General features: G+C 43.9%; 1 protein-coding gene across 3 annotated transcripts in view; it reads right to left on the minus strand.

Annotated features, from left to right (window-relative positions):
- The window catches only part of CHERP (calcium homeostasis endoplasmic reticulum protein), a 56,016-nt gene that overhangs the window by 32,705 nt on the left and 5,116 nt on the right, over positions 1 to 18,195 (minus strand). For 2 of the 3 annotated variants that reach the window (XM_068234207.1, XM_068234206.1), the window contains exons 2-5: positions 15,027 to 15,200; positions 11,791 to 11,975; positions 11,566 to 11,703; positions 3,961 to 4,112 (exon numbers count right to left, since the gene is read on the minus strand). In XM_068234207.1, the coding sequence (XP_068090308.1) occupies positions 3,961 to 4,112; positions 11,566 to 11,703; positions 11,791 to 11,975; positions 15,027 to 15,200 (649 nt within the window). The remainder of the gene's footprint in view (positions 1 to 3,960; positions 4,113 to 11,565; positions 11,704 to 11,790; positions 11,976 to 15,026; positions 15,201 to 18,195) is intronic. The other variant, XM_068234208.1, reaches the window with a different exon arrangement.

Raw genomic sequence — 18,195 nt, forward strand, 5'->3', positions numbered from 1 at the left:
GCCACTTTTGCAGAAATGCCACTTGAGAACCAGAAGGAACGGCTGTGTAATCCATTTCATTACACAAGTATCCTAGGCTATACCAAGGTTTCATCATTTTTACCTATACATATACTGCTTACATGACAAAAAAAAGGAACTAGGCAAAGATGAGTATACCTATTTTCTAATACTTCTATTGATAGAAGTGAAAAAGAACACACATATAGCTAGTGAGTAAACATCAGTCAGCTGATATATGAGAACATTTAAATAAGGGAAATTTCAAATGATAAATTGACTTGATAAACGAAACCTGAAGTGGATTTAGATACTAAAAATGTACTATACTATCTCCTAAACAGTCCAAGTTTCCTCTTGAAAGGAGAATGTTACGTCATTTGGTGTGCAGGGTTATTGGAGAGAACTATGCCCTAGGCCAGTGATGGCTAACCTTGGCACGCCAGCTGTGACAAAATTACAAATCCCATCATGCCTCTGCCTCCCCGAGTTATGCTTAGAGCTGTTGACTATTGCCATGCCTCATGGGACTTGTAGTTTCACCACAGCTGGAGTGCCAAGCTTAGCCATCACTGCCCTAGGCCGTCAGTCAGCTGAAGTGATCTGCCATGTGGCTCGCTGGCCGAGCGGGGTCAGGGGCTGCATCACATTTAAGGCTTTATTTATACTGGATGCAGTAATAAATAAATTGGATAGTAATCTGGTGCACAGGTCCTTAATTAATTAATTCACCCAATTAAGGGGAAGGCAGGTCACCAAACAATATTAGCAACAACAAAGAACGAGTGACCGCCACTCAAAGAATTATAAAAGTACAAAACTTTATTGGTCAATAACTCTTCCAAACCCCCAGCTGTTCCCCACAATTCAAACCTCCCCCCCCATAAAAAACTGCATAGGTTATTCTTCTAGGAGCGCTCCCAACCTCACATCCATCATCAGTTACACCACACACACACAATCCAGATCGGCCGATCTTAAGACTGACATTCCGTGGAAACTGAGATTTTGCAAAGGGTTGCCCACTTCCATTGGACTGAAACCATCAACTCATCTGGTACCTGGATCTTCAACAATTCACCAAAAAACCCCCAGGTAAACATTCGTAAGCATAACAAAGTCCTTCTCTTTACATCGCCTTCATGGCCGGATTCCGCCTTACTGACAGCCTGCGGCTGTAAGATCAATTAGCAGCCAAGCCCAGTCAGCATGTGACAGTAACAGTCATTCAAAGCAGGGAATCCTCCTCATCGCGGCCACCAAACGTCTAACATAAGCTTTTACCTTGTTGCTTCAAAGTGAGGGAGTATTCATGGATGTGTTGCGGCGTCCCGCAGCACCAGGTACCTGGTTTGTACAGCCCAGCGGACGGACATTAACCTTGCGGCATCCATGAGGTAAAGGAGCGTCCCATCAACCTCTTGCAGTTAGCCACGCCCACATACGCGTTACGCCCACATCACGTGGGCTTCTTCAGTGTGATGCTGCTGTGGATGAAAGGCAGTGGGCGTGCTCTCTCTTTTGAGCAGTAACTTTGAACCAAGCCTCGTTCTGACACACGGGACCGATCCTCCTCTTCACATTACTAGAGCTCACTCTGTTGCAACCATGCCTCGTTTTCATCATAGCAGGGAAGTACATACAATATACCGATATATCCATCTGCTATAGCTCATCAGATTACCACTTACACTTTTTCAGATTTCATGTGCATCTTGACGGGATCCTTAATCATAGGACCCCATAGTCCCATAATGTCGTTTTGCATAATAATTTCCACAAATTCTTACATGCAACCGACATACATTCTAAACGACTTTTGATGCTGCCTTAAAGGGGAACACTCCGCTCCAGATCTCACAGCAATCCACATTCAGTTTCTCACCTACCACTCATTTATTTCTTATATGCAGGTAGAAAATGGACTAGATTTAAATCTGAATTCAATCCATTTGGAATTAATGTTCCCAAATTGTAAATCCACCTGTTCTCGATCTGGTATAGTAATTTTTCGTGATCACCCCCTCGTTTATTCCTTTTGGGTTTTAAGATCCCCTTGAACCGCAAACAATCTGGATTTCTATCATGAAACAAGGCAAAATGTGCACCCAGAGGACTTTTTTCATCTGCTTCTTTGATGTTGGTAACATGCTCCCCTATGCGTTCTTTCAGTTTTCTCTTAGTTTTTCCTATGTATTTAAGCCCACATGGGCACATAATCATGTAAATTACTCCCTCTGATTTACAATTGATAAAACTTTGTATCTCATATTCTCTAGTTTCTTTGGCATTCTTAAAAGTGTTTGTTCTCTCAACTAGCTTACAGTGTATACACGAGCCACAGGGAAACATTCCATTTGGTATTTGGTAGAATATGAGATACGAAGTTTTATCAATTGTAAATCAGAGGGAGTAATTTACATGATTATGTGCCCATGTGGGCTTAAATACATAGGAAAAACTAAGAGAAAACTGAAAGAACGCATAGGGGAGCATGTTACCAACATCAAAGAAGCAGATGAAAAAAGTCCTCTGGGTGCACATTTTGCCTTGTTTCATGATAGAAATCCAGATTGTTTGCGGTTCAAGGGGATCTTAAAACCCAAAAGGAATAAACGAGGGGGTGATCACGAAAAATTACTATACCAGATCGAGAACAGGTGGATTTACAATTTGGGAACATTAATTCCAAATGGATTGAATTCAGATTTAAATCTAGTCCATTTTCTACCTGCATATAAGAAATAAATGAGTGGTAGGTGAGAAACTGAATGTGGATTGCTGTGAGATCTGGAGCGGAGTGTTCCCCTTTAAGGCAGCATCAAAAGTCGTTTAGAATGTATGTCGGTTGCATGTAAGAATTTGTGGAAATTATTATGCAAAACGACATTATGGGACTATGGGGTCCTATGATTAAGGATCCCGTCAAGATGCACATGAAATCTGAAAAAGTGTAAGTGGTAATCTGATGAGCTATAGCAGATGGATATATCGGTATATTGTATGTACTTCCCTGCTATGATGAAAACGAGGCATGGTTGCAACAGAGTGAGCTCTAGTAATGTGAAGAGGAGGATCGGTCCCGTGTGTCAGAACGAGGCTTGGTTCAAAGTTACTGCTCAAAAGAGAGAGCACGCCCACTGCCTTTCATCCACAGCAGCATCACACTGAAGAAGCCCACGTGATGTGGGCGTAACGCGTATGTGGGCGTGGCTAACTGCAAGAGGTTGATGGGACGCTCCTTTACCTCATGGATGCCGCAAGGTTAATGTCCGTCCGCTGGGCTGTACAAACCAGGTACCTGGTGCTGCGGGACGCCGCAACACATCCATGAATACTCCCTCACTTTGAAGCAACAAGGTAAAAGCTTATGTTAGACGTTTGGTGGCCGCGATGAGGAGGATTCCCTGCTTTGAATGACTGTTACTGTCACATGCTGACTGGGCTTGGCTGCTAATTGATCTTACAGCCGCAGGCTGTCAGTAAGGCGGAATCCGGCCATGAAGGCGATGTAAAGAGAAGGACTTTGTTATGCTTACGAATGTTTACCTGGGGGTTTTTTGGTGAATTGTTGAAGATCCAGGTACCAGATGAGTTGATGGTTTCAGTCCAATGGAAGTGGGCAACCCTTTGCAAAATCTCAGTTTCCACGGAATGTCAGTCTTAAGATCGGCCGATCTGGATTGTGTGTGTGTGGTGTAACTGATGATGGATGTGAGGTTGGGAGCGCTCCTAGAAGAATAACCTATGCAGTTTTTTATGGGGGGGAGGTTTGAATTGTGGGGAACAGCTGGGGGTTTGGAAGAGTTATTGACCAATAAAGTTTTGTACTTTTATAATTCTTTGAGTGGCGGTCACTCGTTCTTTGTTGTTGCAGTAATAAATACCCACATTTTGCTGCTGGCCTGTGCTGGACTTCAGAATAAAAAGGTAAAACCATTGTGTGTATGTACTACTTACCAGTGATGGAGGACGTCATTAGTCAAATAAATCAAATGCAGGCGCAATTCAAAGTGTGCCCCCTCAGCTGTGATGCGATTGCGCAGGTGTGAAGCCATAAGCTCACAATGCTGCGGAGATTTGGCATTGCTGAACATCCAATTCTTGCCTGCCTGTGAACACAATATACAACATCTAACTTAGTTGCTTTTCTTTACACTTTTAGGCTTGCTGATGCATAAAATTATACTGCTGCATCTACATGATCAAACTTTTGAAACACATTTCTGTAATCTATAACCAGTGAAATCATCATAGCAATCAGCAGAAAGAGAAAAAGATGAGATCTACAGCAGTTGAACAGAATCACCAAATAAATGCAATACACTGCAGTGTTCGCCCCAGAAATTTTTTCCAGCCGGGTGGCATGAAAAAGTAGTCGGGTCGGGCAAGATGAGAGAATACAGGGCCGCCGCTCCTCTGCTCAACTCTGCTCAACTCAGAATATAAGACGCACCTAGGTTTAGAGGGCAAAAATCAGGGAAAAAAAATGTATACAGTACATACTAAACCTGGTGCGTCCATGTTTCAGGAGCGTCTTGTACATGTTCTCCCCCTTTATCCTCCTGTGTCCACTATGTCTCCCTTTCTGTCCTCCTGTGTGTGTCATCCCTTCCTGCCACCCTGTGTGGTCCTCCAGTTCCCTTGTGTCCACTCCTCTACGTACGTACGTACGTACGTACGTACGTGCGTGCGTCCTCCTGCCCCCCTTGTGTGCATTTCTGTGCCCCCTTCACCCCCGATGTATGGTGCTCCAGTCCCTGTGTCCTCTCCTGTGTGTGTGTGCCCCCTCATGTGCATGTCCATGTCTCCTGTGTATGGACATGTATGTGCCGCCCCCCCCCCCCCCCCTCAGTCCTCCACCCCAGTCCCCATCCTGTCCTCTGTCCATGCTTTCCCCCCCCCTCCCCCCCCATGTCTCTGCTCCCCCTTGGCAACGACAGCAGAGGAACTCACCTTCCTATGGATTCCAGCGCTGTGTGGTCCTCCACCCACTGCATGTCAGCCCTACACCTGTAAAAGAAAAGTTAGTGGCAGAGAAACTCACCTACTCAGCGGCGGCGATCTGCGGACATCTCGCGTCCAGGGGCGGCTTCCCCTAGTGAAGGCTCCTGTTAATGATTCATTAAAGAGAACCCGAGGTGTGTTTAAAGAATGTTATCTGCATACAGAGGCTGGATCTGCCTATACAGCCCAGCCTCTGTTGCTATCCCAAACCCCACTAAGGTCCCCCTGCACTCTGCAATCCCTCATAAATCACAGCCTTGCTGTGAGGCTGTGTTAACATCTGTAGTGTCAGTCTCAGCTGCTCCCCCGCCTCCTGCATAGCTCCGGTCCCTGCCCCCGTCCCTTCCCTCCAATCAGCAGGGAGGGAAGGGATGCAGGCGGGGACTGGAGTTCTGCAGGAGGCGGGGAGAGCAGCAGACTGACACTATAGAGATAAACACAGCCAGCTCTGACAAGCTGTTTGTCAGCAGCTTGGCTGTGATTTATGAGGGATTGCAGAGTGCAGGGGGACCTTAGGGGGGGTTTGGGATAGCAACAGAGGCTGGGCTGTATAGGCAGATCCAGCCTCTGTATGCAGATAATATTCTTCAAACCCACCTCGGGTTCTCTTTAAGTCATGGGAAATGACTAATTAAATCATTTCCCATGACTCAATGAGTCATAAACAGGAGCCGTCACTAGAGGAAGCCGCCCGGGACGCAAGATGTTCGCAGATCGCTGCCGCTGAGTAGGTGAGTGTTACGCTCCGTGGTATATTCTCCACAGTCAGCACGTAATACATAACCTGAGGTGAAGGAGACACAAGCAAGCACAAGGAACCAGGATATGCCCAGTGTAGTGGAGGAGAGGACTGACTCCCGTAGGAGATGTGGCACACAGAGCAGGCGTAGATCCGAGCAACCACAAACAACACTTAATAATAGCTCAGCGCAAAAGTAGCAGTGAGCGTATCAATCAGAACTCCGAAGGACAGGGACAGGTAGACAGAATGAACGCTTGCTAAACTAGTCACTGCCTTAGTGACAACAAGCGCCCACAACTGGACAGACTGAAACAAGGTAGCCAATCGCGGACGCAGCGATGGCCTACTTTGCAATGACAGGACAGAATAGTCAGGAAACAGCAGAATCAAAGGCAGGCAAACGCAATACATACAAATATACAATGGATATGATATTCCTAGCATATTACAATTATAGCTATCAATGAAACTACAAACGACTGACTAACATATGACTATATCGGCGATGAACCGATATATAACATAAGCAAAGAACACTGGCTAGAAACTGGAGCAATATAGGGAACAGGACTCAGGAACAGGACTCAGAAGGATTCGCTACTTCTACGCAGAAGTGAGCGCAATCCACGCAAGGTAACAGGAACAGGACTGAACTAGCTAAGCACGGGTGATCACGATAAGCGCAACCTACCGAAACTTGCTAAAACTGATTGACTGAACACAGGATATAAACAGTCAGAGTACGTATATATCAGCAGCACTGATATATTAACGTAACACGAATACAAGGAAAATAACGCGCTAGTATGCGTATATATCGGCGATGGACCAATATATGACGCAAGACTAACAAAGTAACAAATACTGATAAACAGGAACAGGACTAGAAGGACTCACTGACTGCTATGCAGGAGATCAGTGCAGTCCACACGAATTAACACTAGAACTAGGAACACGGTCTGGGGCCAAAGTAACAGCAAGACAGGCTGATGCTGGAACTATGATAGCCCATGGAGCACTGCACGAAGCAGTTCTTTATACTGAGGTCATCCAATGGGAGCAGACATGCAGATTCCCACACAGGTGAATGATAATCAATCACAAGCTGACAGCAGGGAAAGGCAGACAAAGCTATGCAGCCTGCATGAAAGGAATTGCAGCTCCACTGCAACAGACAATGTTTGCTTACACAAGAGCATCTTAAACTGTCATTAATTTCAGAGCGACTGCAGATGGATCAACACTCAGTGTGAGCGCAAGCAAAACTATGCGAGCAAATGCACGCAAAGAGATCAAAAACTGCTTGTCTACAGTAAAACTGCAGCCAGCAGTACATGCTGCAGAAGTGATCATAACAGTGAGCTTCTCTGTGTAACGATTGGGTGCTGCAACTCAGACATCTGATTATTTGTGATCTGCAGAATCACCAATAATACAGACGCTATACCTGATTATGTGGTGATCTGCAGTATCACCAATAATACCAGTATAGCTAGCAGATAGTAAGGTGTGGTGTTTGGTGCAACAGTATAGACCTCTCCAGAGGAGCTGGAGGGTCTACCAACACAATAAACAAAAGGCTTTTACCAGAGGAGCTGGCAAAGCACTATCAATAAGAGAATCAAGGAAGTTTGGCTAAACCTTACCAGAGGAGCTGGTAAGGTACTAACAGCACAAATGACTTTATAGTTTAACTAGACCTTGCCAGAGGAGCTGGCAAGGTACTATCAGTCACTGGAGCTATATCACTAAATCTGAACCTCACCAGAGGAGCTGGTGGGTTCTAATAGCAAAGAGCACCTCACCAGTGGCTGGCCCTAGTAGAGTAGAGTAGTCAGACAGGCTAGGTTCGATAACAGGCAGGCGGAGATAGTACAAAATCGGCAGGCAAGAGAGTAGTGATTATCAGGCAGAGGTTCAGCAACTAAGTCAGAAAGGCAGAGGTACAGAATCGTTTAGCAATAGCAAGGTCAGAGAGTAGCCAGAATCATACACAGGTTATCAGAATACAATGTAATAATAAGTAACTATAGATAGATGTATATCGCAAACACTGCATATACATCTATCATCAACAGGAACCTCACTAGGTCTGAGCGCTAACACGAGTGCTATTCGCAACAGCAGACGAGTTGCCAATGATCTGTGAAGGCTTAAGAAGCCGAGGAGAGCCCAGCGCCACGTCCCTTAGCAATCAGCCAATCCGAGCGGCGCGAGTCACTCCTGACGTCAGCCGACCGGTACGTCAGCTGACGCGCCTTCTTCCAGCATAAAGGCCCTGTCTCCGATACAGAGACCTTATGAGCAAGACAATGCTGTTCCCAGCGTGCTGGACGCCGCCAGGACGGATAAGGCCTGTGAACAGGGAACAAAGGCGGCTGCGGGTATAGCCTGCGTATCCGCAGTCGCCATGGTTTCAGATGTTACACTCTGACACTAACTTTTCTTTTACAGGTGTAGGGCTGACATGCTGGAGGCAGAGGACAATACAGCGCTGGAATCCAGGAAGGTGAGTTGCTCTGCTGTCATTGTTGCCATGGGGGAGCGGAGACATGCAGGGGGACAGGCGGACCACACAGGGGGACAAGGCAGGGAGTCCCGACAATGCGGCGGATCGGCGGGCGGTTCCAAAGTCGGGGATTCCCTGCCTTTGGAATATAAGACGCAGGAACTTTTTCTCCCTATTTTTTGGGGAGAAAAAGTGTGTCTTATATTCCGAAAAATACAGTATATGGCATGGATAAATGAAATTTAAAGTATAGACATGCAATGAACTGTCATATGCAATGAATTGGGAAGTCTCAGAATCAGAATCTTTTATTTTGCCAAGCATGACTAAATCCTGCCCGGAATTGGGATTGGCACAATACACAGCTCAAAAAGAAAGCATAGAAATATAGGTTCATAAGCATGCAGGCTACAAGCAGGAAAACAGTTTACATTGTACATGAGTTCTTAAAGTGGTTTTCATTAGTACATGACAGTTCCAGTGCTGATCGATTAGCCATGTGACACAGCTAGGGCCACAGCTCGTTGGAGGGGGCTGCGCTGATGGAACTATATGGAGGGAGTTTAGGAGCCCGACAGCCGAGGGAAAAGCGTCTCTGTGTCTTAGTGGAGATCGCCCGAAGCCTCCGGCCCATTGAAAGGAGACTGGTCGAAACATTTAGAGGAAACTCTGGATATAGCAGTATCTTATTCAGATTGCTATCCTGTGTGCATACACATCATACACATTAAAAATGGGAGGCTGAAATAGGGCTTTCACTGTAAAGCTACTAAAACACCAGCCTGTGCCAGAAGGAAAGCAAGCACAGAAGCTAGGAATATGCTGTGCAGAATCCCTTAGCACCTGGAAAACACTTGCTAAAACCATCTGTCCACAGCCACAATGCCTGTTACAAAGCAGACATCACCTAGTTAGTATAAACTTCCAGTGCATATGTGGCCTATGATGGAAAATGGTGTTTCAATGTATTTAGTACAATATATGTGTGCATGGGCCATATTTGGCAATGTCATGACACTGCTTCAAAGTTGTATCTCTCTCCACCCATTACTTCATGCCAAGCTTACAGATAAAGGCAAAACAGTGGAAATGTTATATGACAAAGCTCAGGGGACAAGTTGTATAAGCAAAGTTGGAGCTTTTGTTACATTTTTGAACATATGGTAAAGCTTAAAGGAATACTGTAAGGGGTCAGGGGAAAATGAGTTGAACTTAACTGGGGCTTCTAATGGTCCCCCGCAGACATCCTGTGCCTGCGCCGCCACTCACCGATGCTCCGGCCCCGCCTCCGGTTCACTTTTGGAATTTCAGACTTTAAAGAGAACCAGAGATGATTAAAAAAAAAAGCTTTTATACATACCTGGGGCTTCCTCCAGCCCCATACGCATGGATCGCTCCCACGCCGCCGTCCCCTGCTGCCTGGATCCGCCGGTACCGGGTCCCGTCATTGCGGGACCATTAGAGGCCCCGGGTAAGTTCAACTTATTTTCCCTCGACCCCCCTACAGTATTCCTTTAATGTAACGTATTGATTCATGTGAGTTTTAACGATGAAAACAAAAAGTTATATTTTAAAGCAAAGGTAACGTGAACAAACTGATGAAACAAACAATGATATCTAGAGCTGTAATCCTAAACAGGACTTTCCTGAACTCCCCAAGTTTGTATCTAAAAGTTTAAAAGAATGCAGTTTTTACTCCCTCGGGGGAAAGATGACAGTTTAATATTTTTAGCTCCCAGGCAAATTTTAAACTACTAAACTTTTTTCATACCCTTTTCCTGCACTCAGAAAGTACAATCAATCCCCAATCTAACCATACTTCTGTAGTAAACTGACTGCCTAAACAATAGATCCAGGTATCAGCCAATGGATTGGTCTCACAGTTTATAGATGTTGGATATATTGCATGGTGGATGGAAAGCTTTAGAGTCCAGGATTATAAACCGTTCTAGTAATAAAGAAAAAAGTGCACAAAGTCTTGTTCTAATCAGCATTATTACTGTACATACACATTTATCTCATGTCACACATTGCGTCATTTCAGTTACCCTAAGATCCAAGCATCCTTAAAGGTTTTAATAAGCGTAACGAGAGAACAGCAGCAATAAGCAACTGTGCCCCCCCCCCCCTAATGAACATGGAATGCATCTCAGGTAAAGGTTATTTTTGGTTCATTGCAGGTGGTGCTGAGTGATAAGTGAAATGTAAAAGTTCACTAATCCCTTAAGAAATGTATAAACGTAATGCTTTATATAAATTAGTGCATGCGATGCTGGGTATATTTGCCATATACAGCATAAACTAAAGAAGCAACAGTGTTCTCCCCAGAAATTTTTTCCAGCCGGGTGGTATGAAAAAGTAGCCGGGTGGGGAATGTTATGCTGGGTGGCATTAGGTGGGAAATTGCGTGTGCATTACCCCTCCCCCCCCCCCTCCCCCCCGCCCAGATATCCCCACTTACACCACCAATATATATAGGAAACATGGGGGGGGAATATTGTTGGTTTCACTTTCAAAACTGCAGATTGAACCTGGCTGCAGTTTCTAATGTGACACTGTCAGTCACACAGGATATTGTTGGCTGTGGCTGTAAAGGGGCCAGGGTGTCTCACTAATCACCCTGTGTCTCTGTCTGCAGTTGCCCTGGGTGGTGGCCATCTGCACACAGGCTCTCTCCTCTCCCCCCAAGCTGCAGCTCTTTTACACCAGTGACACTTCTGGCGCTAATCAGGGCTGGGAAAAGCAGCGGCAGGACAGGATAATCATGGGGTAAAGGGGTCAAGTATCATTAAGTTCTGACTGGCAGAAGTTGAGTTAGAAGCTCCCCTCCTCCATTAGACACCAGCGAGACTCACAACACACACAAACACGCTGCGGCTGGACCAGTATAGGGAGAGGACAGCGTCTGGCAAAACATTCCACAAAGATCAGAGCTGTGTGCTCTCTCATTTGAGCTGCGAGTACAGTGAGCAGGGGGGCAGCGTCTGGCTGAACATTCAGAGCCGTGCTTCCTCTCTTCAGAGCTCATTAGGAGCTGTGTGACGTTTCCTGCATTCCCCCGCCCCTCCACACAACTGCCGGGAGCTGAGGAGGAGGGCGGAGATAGCGTCTCTGAGTGACAGCGGCTGGCTGCACTGATACGGCCGACGCTGATCACTAAGAAATGCAAAGAGCAGGGCTAATTTACCCGGGCGCTCAGAGGAGATCAGCCGGGCGGCGCGCCCTGGTAAATGGCTCTGGGGAGAACACTGAGCAATGCAAAGGACAATCCAGTTGAGAACTGTAGAGAAAATAGAATTTTGCTTACTGAAATGGCATCCTTAGTACAGGTGTCGATGATTGGTTGCAGCAAGTTATCAAACTCCGTCATATCCAGCTGAGTTTCTTCCTTCAGCTTCTGCATCTGTTGCTCAGCGGCAAGCGCTACAGCAGCTGAGATTTGCTCCTGACACACAAGAAATCACAAGTACCAAATAAGCTGTGTGATAATAAATGCTAAAGATGACATAAGAAAAGAAAGCTGTACTGATACCTGTCTCAGTGTGATCAGCTGCTGCTCTTGTTGCTGCACGTTCCACTGGCTTTGCTGAATAAGGTCATCTACGGATGGTGTACCTTGTGGAGGTGCTACCAGAGTAGGAGGCAGAGACAAGACCGGAGGGGGGATTATTGTGATCTGAGTTGTGGGCTCTATATCCTGGGTTTGCTTGCAAATCACTGAATTTAGAAAAAGATACAAGAAGTAAGTGTAGTATAAGTCATCATTGCTGAACTGCAACATGCCTACCACATGAAGGCAAAATTCATCAGTTAAAAACATATTCTTAGCTTCCAATCACCCATCACGTCTGAGGGGAAAATAAAGAAACTGAAGAAAAAAAATATAGCAAAGCAAAAACGCACAAAAAGGCTCAATGAGCTTTACCAACTGTTGAAAGATGGGTGATCTAGGTTTCATTAGGAGATCATATGTATATTTACAGTGGGAAAATTAAAGGAAAGTTTCATGATAAAATAAAAAAAGAAATTCAAAATTCACAGGGTACGTGTACCATATTTGTATTTAATTTACATTTGAATAGTATTTTATCTGTGTCAGATAATTTGCATTTGTGTTTGAATAGCTTATGCTTTTAGCCTTCCAAAACAGGAAAAGACAACATACTCAAGTGAGTAGACTAGGCTGTGTGTGTAAAATGGAATTAAAATTAAAAGCAGAATACATTTATAATGTGGGTTAATGTAGCTTGATGAGATCTTATTTACAATAGAAAACGTTGCACTCAAGACATGCCCACAGTGCTTTACAAACACAGCTATCAACTTTATCTACCCATGAAAGTCCAATAGATTCTAGACACTTTGATTGAAGGCAGGATTCCAACTTCTGGTAGCTGTTAAAGTCTGGCACTGCTGTCATGTGAAGCACTAATGGCTACTTCATGAATGATTATCAATCAAGGAATAACCAATGGCAACATACAATGGAATTTTCAAAATGATAAAATAACCAGGCCTAACACACTATAGCCATAACCAGCAAGTAAAAAAAAAAATCAAAACCTCGAAATATCTGTGGATGCTACAATATTGCCAATAAACACTCAAACAGATTTCCCTTTTAAAGCGGATCAGAGATGAAAAACTAACTATAACAAGTAACTTGTCTATATATCTTATCTAAAGTTTAGCTGGTTTACACAGCAAATCTAGCTGCAAACAGCTTTAATAGAATATGATTATTTATTCCTGTGATACAATGACAGCAGCCATGTTGTTTGTAAACGTTACACAGAGGAAGGCTTATCTGTATCTTGAGCCATCAGCCTAATCCCCTCTCCTCCTCCCCTCTGCCTCTGAAATCAATGGCTAGTAAACACCTCCCCCTCCTCCTGCCCAGACTGAGCTCCCATGAGCCCTTGCTACTGCCAAGGCTCTCTGAAAACCTGTGGGCGTGGCTTTTTTAATTTATAGGGAATTAGAGTATTAAAACAAAAAAAGTATTTGGCTTGAGGAATGCCCTATAAACAATAGGAAAGGAACACAATTATGCAATGTGTAAAAGTTCACCTCGGATCCACTTTAAATGGTAAATGTCCCAAAATTCCCTTTAGAATGTCAAATATCATTGTATTGGCATTTAATCAAGTCAGTAGCGGTGTAAATTCCAGGGTACCTCTTAATAACCATATTGTAAGAGTTTAATCCCCACTGCCAAATGGATAAATATAGGATGCAAAGCAAAAACTAATGAAGCAAAACATGGGATACAACCCAAGCAAGGGGCTCCCGTGTAACAGTTATAAATTCACTTCTGGCAAAGTCCACAGCTCCCGGCCAGCTTCACGCTGGTACAGTACAGGTGTTACAGCAAGAACCCGAAATCTGCAAAGTGACCGGTTACTGTGGCCAATATGCAAAACAAGTCGTATTTCACTTACTTTTTCTGACTTTGCGCAGACAGTACGGTTTTGGGTCTGACTGTAACATATGCACAGTCTAAGCCTCTTGCACAAGTTGCCGCCAATGCAGATTGGATACGGCAGGTGTTCTCCGGTTCTTGTGCGACTACGTACGTAGTTGTTGGGAGTCAGCAAGACAGGATGCTCACTGTTCAGCGTCTACATGTTTCTATGGCAATCTTTGTCAAATGTGTACATTGGCGATATTACGATAATTTGTGTTTATCATTAAGAAGATTGACATAACTGGTGACATTTAGGTGAATACAAATGCATCATATTCATCTGTCCCCAGAGAGGTGCACAAATGTCCATGACAGCACATATCTCCATGACAGAAAATTAAAAGACTGGAGTCAGCAGTCTACCTGCAGTGCCAAGGAGGCTGTATAATGAAAATATGGAAGGTCTAGTAGGTGGGAAGCACGCTGGTGCCCCAAAAACATAACATGAAGGATAGAACTACATGCTTACATTTAGACATTTACATTTTTGACAGTCTCTAGCGGTCAGAAAGAGCACATAGGCAAGTTCACTTTTCCTACAAAGTTTAAACAGTGGGGCAATTAGCTGCCATTTGCCGGCGATCGCTAGCGCTTTTCGTGATAAAGTATATGGCAAAGATGTCACTGCTGCAATCGCCGGTGATTTGCGGTAAACACAAATGTGGTGAATGCAGTGCTTTTTTGCAATTTTTCAGCGATTGCAATGTTAAAAATGTGCACCTTTGTGGGGTTTTTTTCGCCTTCCTCTGGATCAACAGGGGTATGTGGGGGACGGGCTGGAGTTGTACTTTGTACTGGTTGAACTCGATGGACGTATGTCTTTTTTCAACCAAAATAACTATGTAACTATGTAACCGCGATCGCTCACAAGTCGGAAAAATGTACAATAAAAATATGCATTTATCGCAAAAAATCCCTGTCACAAAACGCTAGCGTTTCGCGATCCCCAGTATGAATAGCCCGAGACAGCTCGTCACTAGCTGCTGTGCTGCTAATTAGGAAACTCCCTGTGTGTAATAGGCTTAACAGCAAAGTTTTGTAGTATATTATTGTGACCCAGCACATAATAGACTACGTGGACATATGTTCCCATATGAAGATAATGTTTATAACTTATGGAAAAGATGGTGGTTTTGCTCTACAAATGTAATATGCAATATATATTGTACAAAGGTGCACTGTAATCTGAAAAGGGCAGGTAATATTACAGTAACATGGAATCACTACACCAACATCCTGTGGTGGTGTAGATAAATATCCTGGAGGAAAGGTTATTAAGCCTTCTGTAAATTTTAACATACGCTGCTGCTGTTCCATGGAGAGTTTACATTTGTAGTAGCTGTAGAATTCTCCTCCAAACAGAAAAGAGAACTTGGGATTGTCTTTTTGCTTCTCCATTGTCATGTTCTCAAATTCAGGCCCATTTCTAGCTACAAATTGTGCCAGTTTGTCAATGACGTTCCGCAGCTCTTGGTCTGTAACAACAAAAGAATGACCGTTTAAAAACAGAACGTAGTAAAAACATTGATCATAAGAAGAAGAACTGACTTACGGTACCTATGGTTCTTAAAAGAACAACTGTAGTGAGAAGAATATAGAAGCTGCCATATTTATTTCCTTTTAAGATATACCAGTTACCTGGCACCCCTGCTGATCTATTTGGCTGCAATAGTGTCTGAATATTACCAGTAACAAGCCTGCAGCTAATCCTGTCAGACCAGGCCTTTTTTCTGCTAATTGGCCACTGCAGCTTTAAGGCCAAGCTGCAGGGCCGCACGACACAGCACACAAGGTGGGGTCTAATACCAAGTCCATTTTAAGTGCATTCAGGATAATGCACTCTTTCCATCCATTTCATGATTATTAGTATTTTTCTACTATACATATGTGATGTGTCACAGAGATCTAAACCTTTGGCATGACGTGTCACAACTTCAAAAAGGTTGGGAAACCACTGGCTTCAAAGAAAATAAAATATGGCAGCTTCCATATATCTTTCATTTCAGATGCCCATTAAAGGGAACCTAAACTGAAAAGAATATGGATTTTTCCTTTCAAAGTAATACCAGTTGCCTGACTCTCCAGCTGATCCTGTGTCACTAATACTTTTAGCCACAGCACCTTAACAAGCATGCAGATCAGGTGCTCTGACTGAAGTCAGACTGGATTAGCTGCATGCTTGTTTCAGGTGTGTGATTCAGCCACTGCTGCAGCCTAAGAGATCAGCAGGGCTGTCAGGCAACTGGTATTGTTTAAAAGGAAAAATCCATATCCCTCTCAGTTTAGGTTCCCTTTAAACATGCAAGTGTCCACTGTACACCTAATGGCAGATTTAGCAAAATCAATGCAGACAATTGCAGCAAATCTGGGGCAAATGTGGAACAGATGCAAGGATTAGCATTGGTTCCTCTAAACAAGTTTTCCTCCTGTTGGCTGTAGTCAAATTCCAGGATTTTTTTTTTAGCTTCACAATCCACCCTCCAACAGAATAAAGTGTACCACCCAGGGCTGTGGAGTCGGAGTCGGAGTCGGAGTCGTGGAGTCGGGCAATTTTGGGTGCCTGGAGTCGGAGTCGGGAAAAAAATGCACCGACTCCGACTCCTAATGAATTTGTAACTGTAATTAAAATAGAAAATATGATAAAATTTTCTATTTCTCAGATAATAGTCATTAAAATAATGTATACAGTATATATACAGTAATAGCTGTGCTTAGTCCACAAAAATGAAATAAACCAATCAAAATTAGTTACTTGTGCTGCTTCAATAAAGCAGTCCCCGTATTTTTAAGGTCAGATATACACATCTGATTGTGACTGTATATATGATGTGTACACAGGAATCTGTTATATATACTAAATAACATCTATGCTGTAAGAATAAAGCCTGATGTGTAGCTATGTCTCTAATAGAGATGGTCAATGAGATGCAAATAATTCTGCATTGATGCTGATTTATGCAAATGTATGCACCCCCTTTGCTGATGAAATCAAATAATTTGATATGTTGTTAAAATTTGGTTTGGTGACTACAAATTAAAGGGTACCTGAGACGGATGAAAAGTAAAGTTTTATACATACCTGGGGCTTCCTCCAGCCCCCTTCAGGCTAATCAGTCCCTCGCTGTCCTCCACCACCCGGATCTTCTGCTATGAGTCCTGGTAATTCAGCCAGTCAGCGCTGTCCGGCCGCATGCCGCTCCCACAGCCAGGAACATTCTGCACCTGCGCAATAGTGTGTGCATGTGCACTCCGCCCGACTGGCTCAGGTACCTGGACTCATAGCAGAAGATCCAGGTGGTGGAGGAGGACAACGAGGGACTGATTATCCTGAAGGCGGCTGGAGGAAGCCCCAGGTATGTATAAAACTTTAATTTCATCTGTCTCAGGTTTACTTTGTTACACAGTAGTACTATACTCTACATATGCACTCCCCACAGAGCTGCAGAGAATCCACTGAGAATGCTGTGCACATGGAACACAGGTGTTGTCTGTTTACAATCTCCTCATTCCCCTGCAGAGTACCTGCACATCATTCTTACATGTACCCACACTTACATTGCCTAGGGCCTGATAGATGTTCTTTGTTCCGGCCTGTACCTTTTACAAGTACTCTTACCAAGGACTAGTTTTAGTCAAAAGGGAATAAATATAGTAGTCTACATATCCTTCTCACTTCAGTTGTCTTGTAAAATTCCTAAGCGTTGGCAGTTAAGAGATGAATTTCATGTTACATACTTTTAATCAACAAAATTGTAATATGCAAATTAGAGGAGTCGGAGTCGAGGAGTCGGAGTCGGTGGAATCCTAAACTGAGGAGTCGGAGTCGGTGGATTTTTGGATCGACTCCACAGCCCTGGTACCACCCCCTCATATTAATCTAGAGGTCCAAAGTTTTGAGGAACATATGACCCCCTTCCCTATTACTGAAAGGACAGCCTTTCTCCACCCCTTTACAGCACCTCACTTCCTGCTGCCACCCCCTAACTCCTAAGTCTTATGCTAGGTACACACAATGTGTTTTTCGGTCGATTTTCTGTTCGACCGATTTGATTGGTTTTTCCGTTTGATTTCCCGCTCGATACTCGATCTTTTCTTATCAAATCCATTCACTTCTATGAGAAATCAACTAGAAAAGTGATCGAAAAATAAGATCGAACATGACGGAAATTATCTAACGAACCATCTAACACAAAATTGTATGGGTTGTGCCTAGCATCACACCAGAGGGAAATTAAGTAACTGGCAAGCCTTTTCCACTTCAAAAACCCACCAAACTGATATCCACTAAGTTTTGTGCTGTATCTATGCTCCACAGCTCGTGTTCATCTACTCAGCCATAATAGCAACATCCAGTTGGGAAGACACTGCTCTGTCACACACACTGTACAATATATATCACCGGACTGGTGAGGGATACAAAGCCAATATGCAGTCTAGCAATACAGAATGCCTGCTCCTGTACATTCATCA

The sequence above is a fragment of the Hyperolius riggenbachi genome, chromosome 1 (assembly GCF_040937935.1).
Source record: "Hyperolius riggenbachi isolate aHypRig1 chromosome 1, aHypRig1.pri, whole genome shotgun sequence".
Lineage (NCBI taxonomy): Eukaryota > Metazoa > Chordata > Amphibia > Anura > Hyperoliidae > Hyperolius > Hyperolius riggenbachi.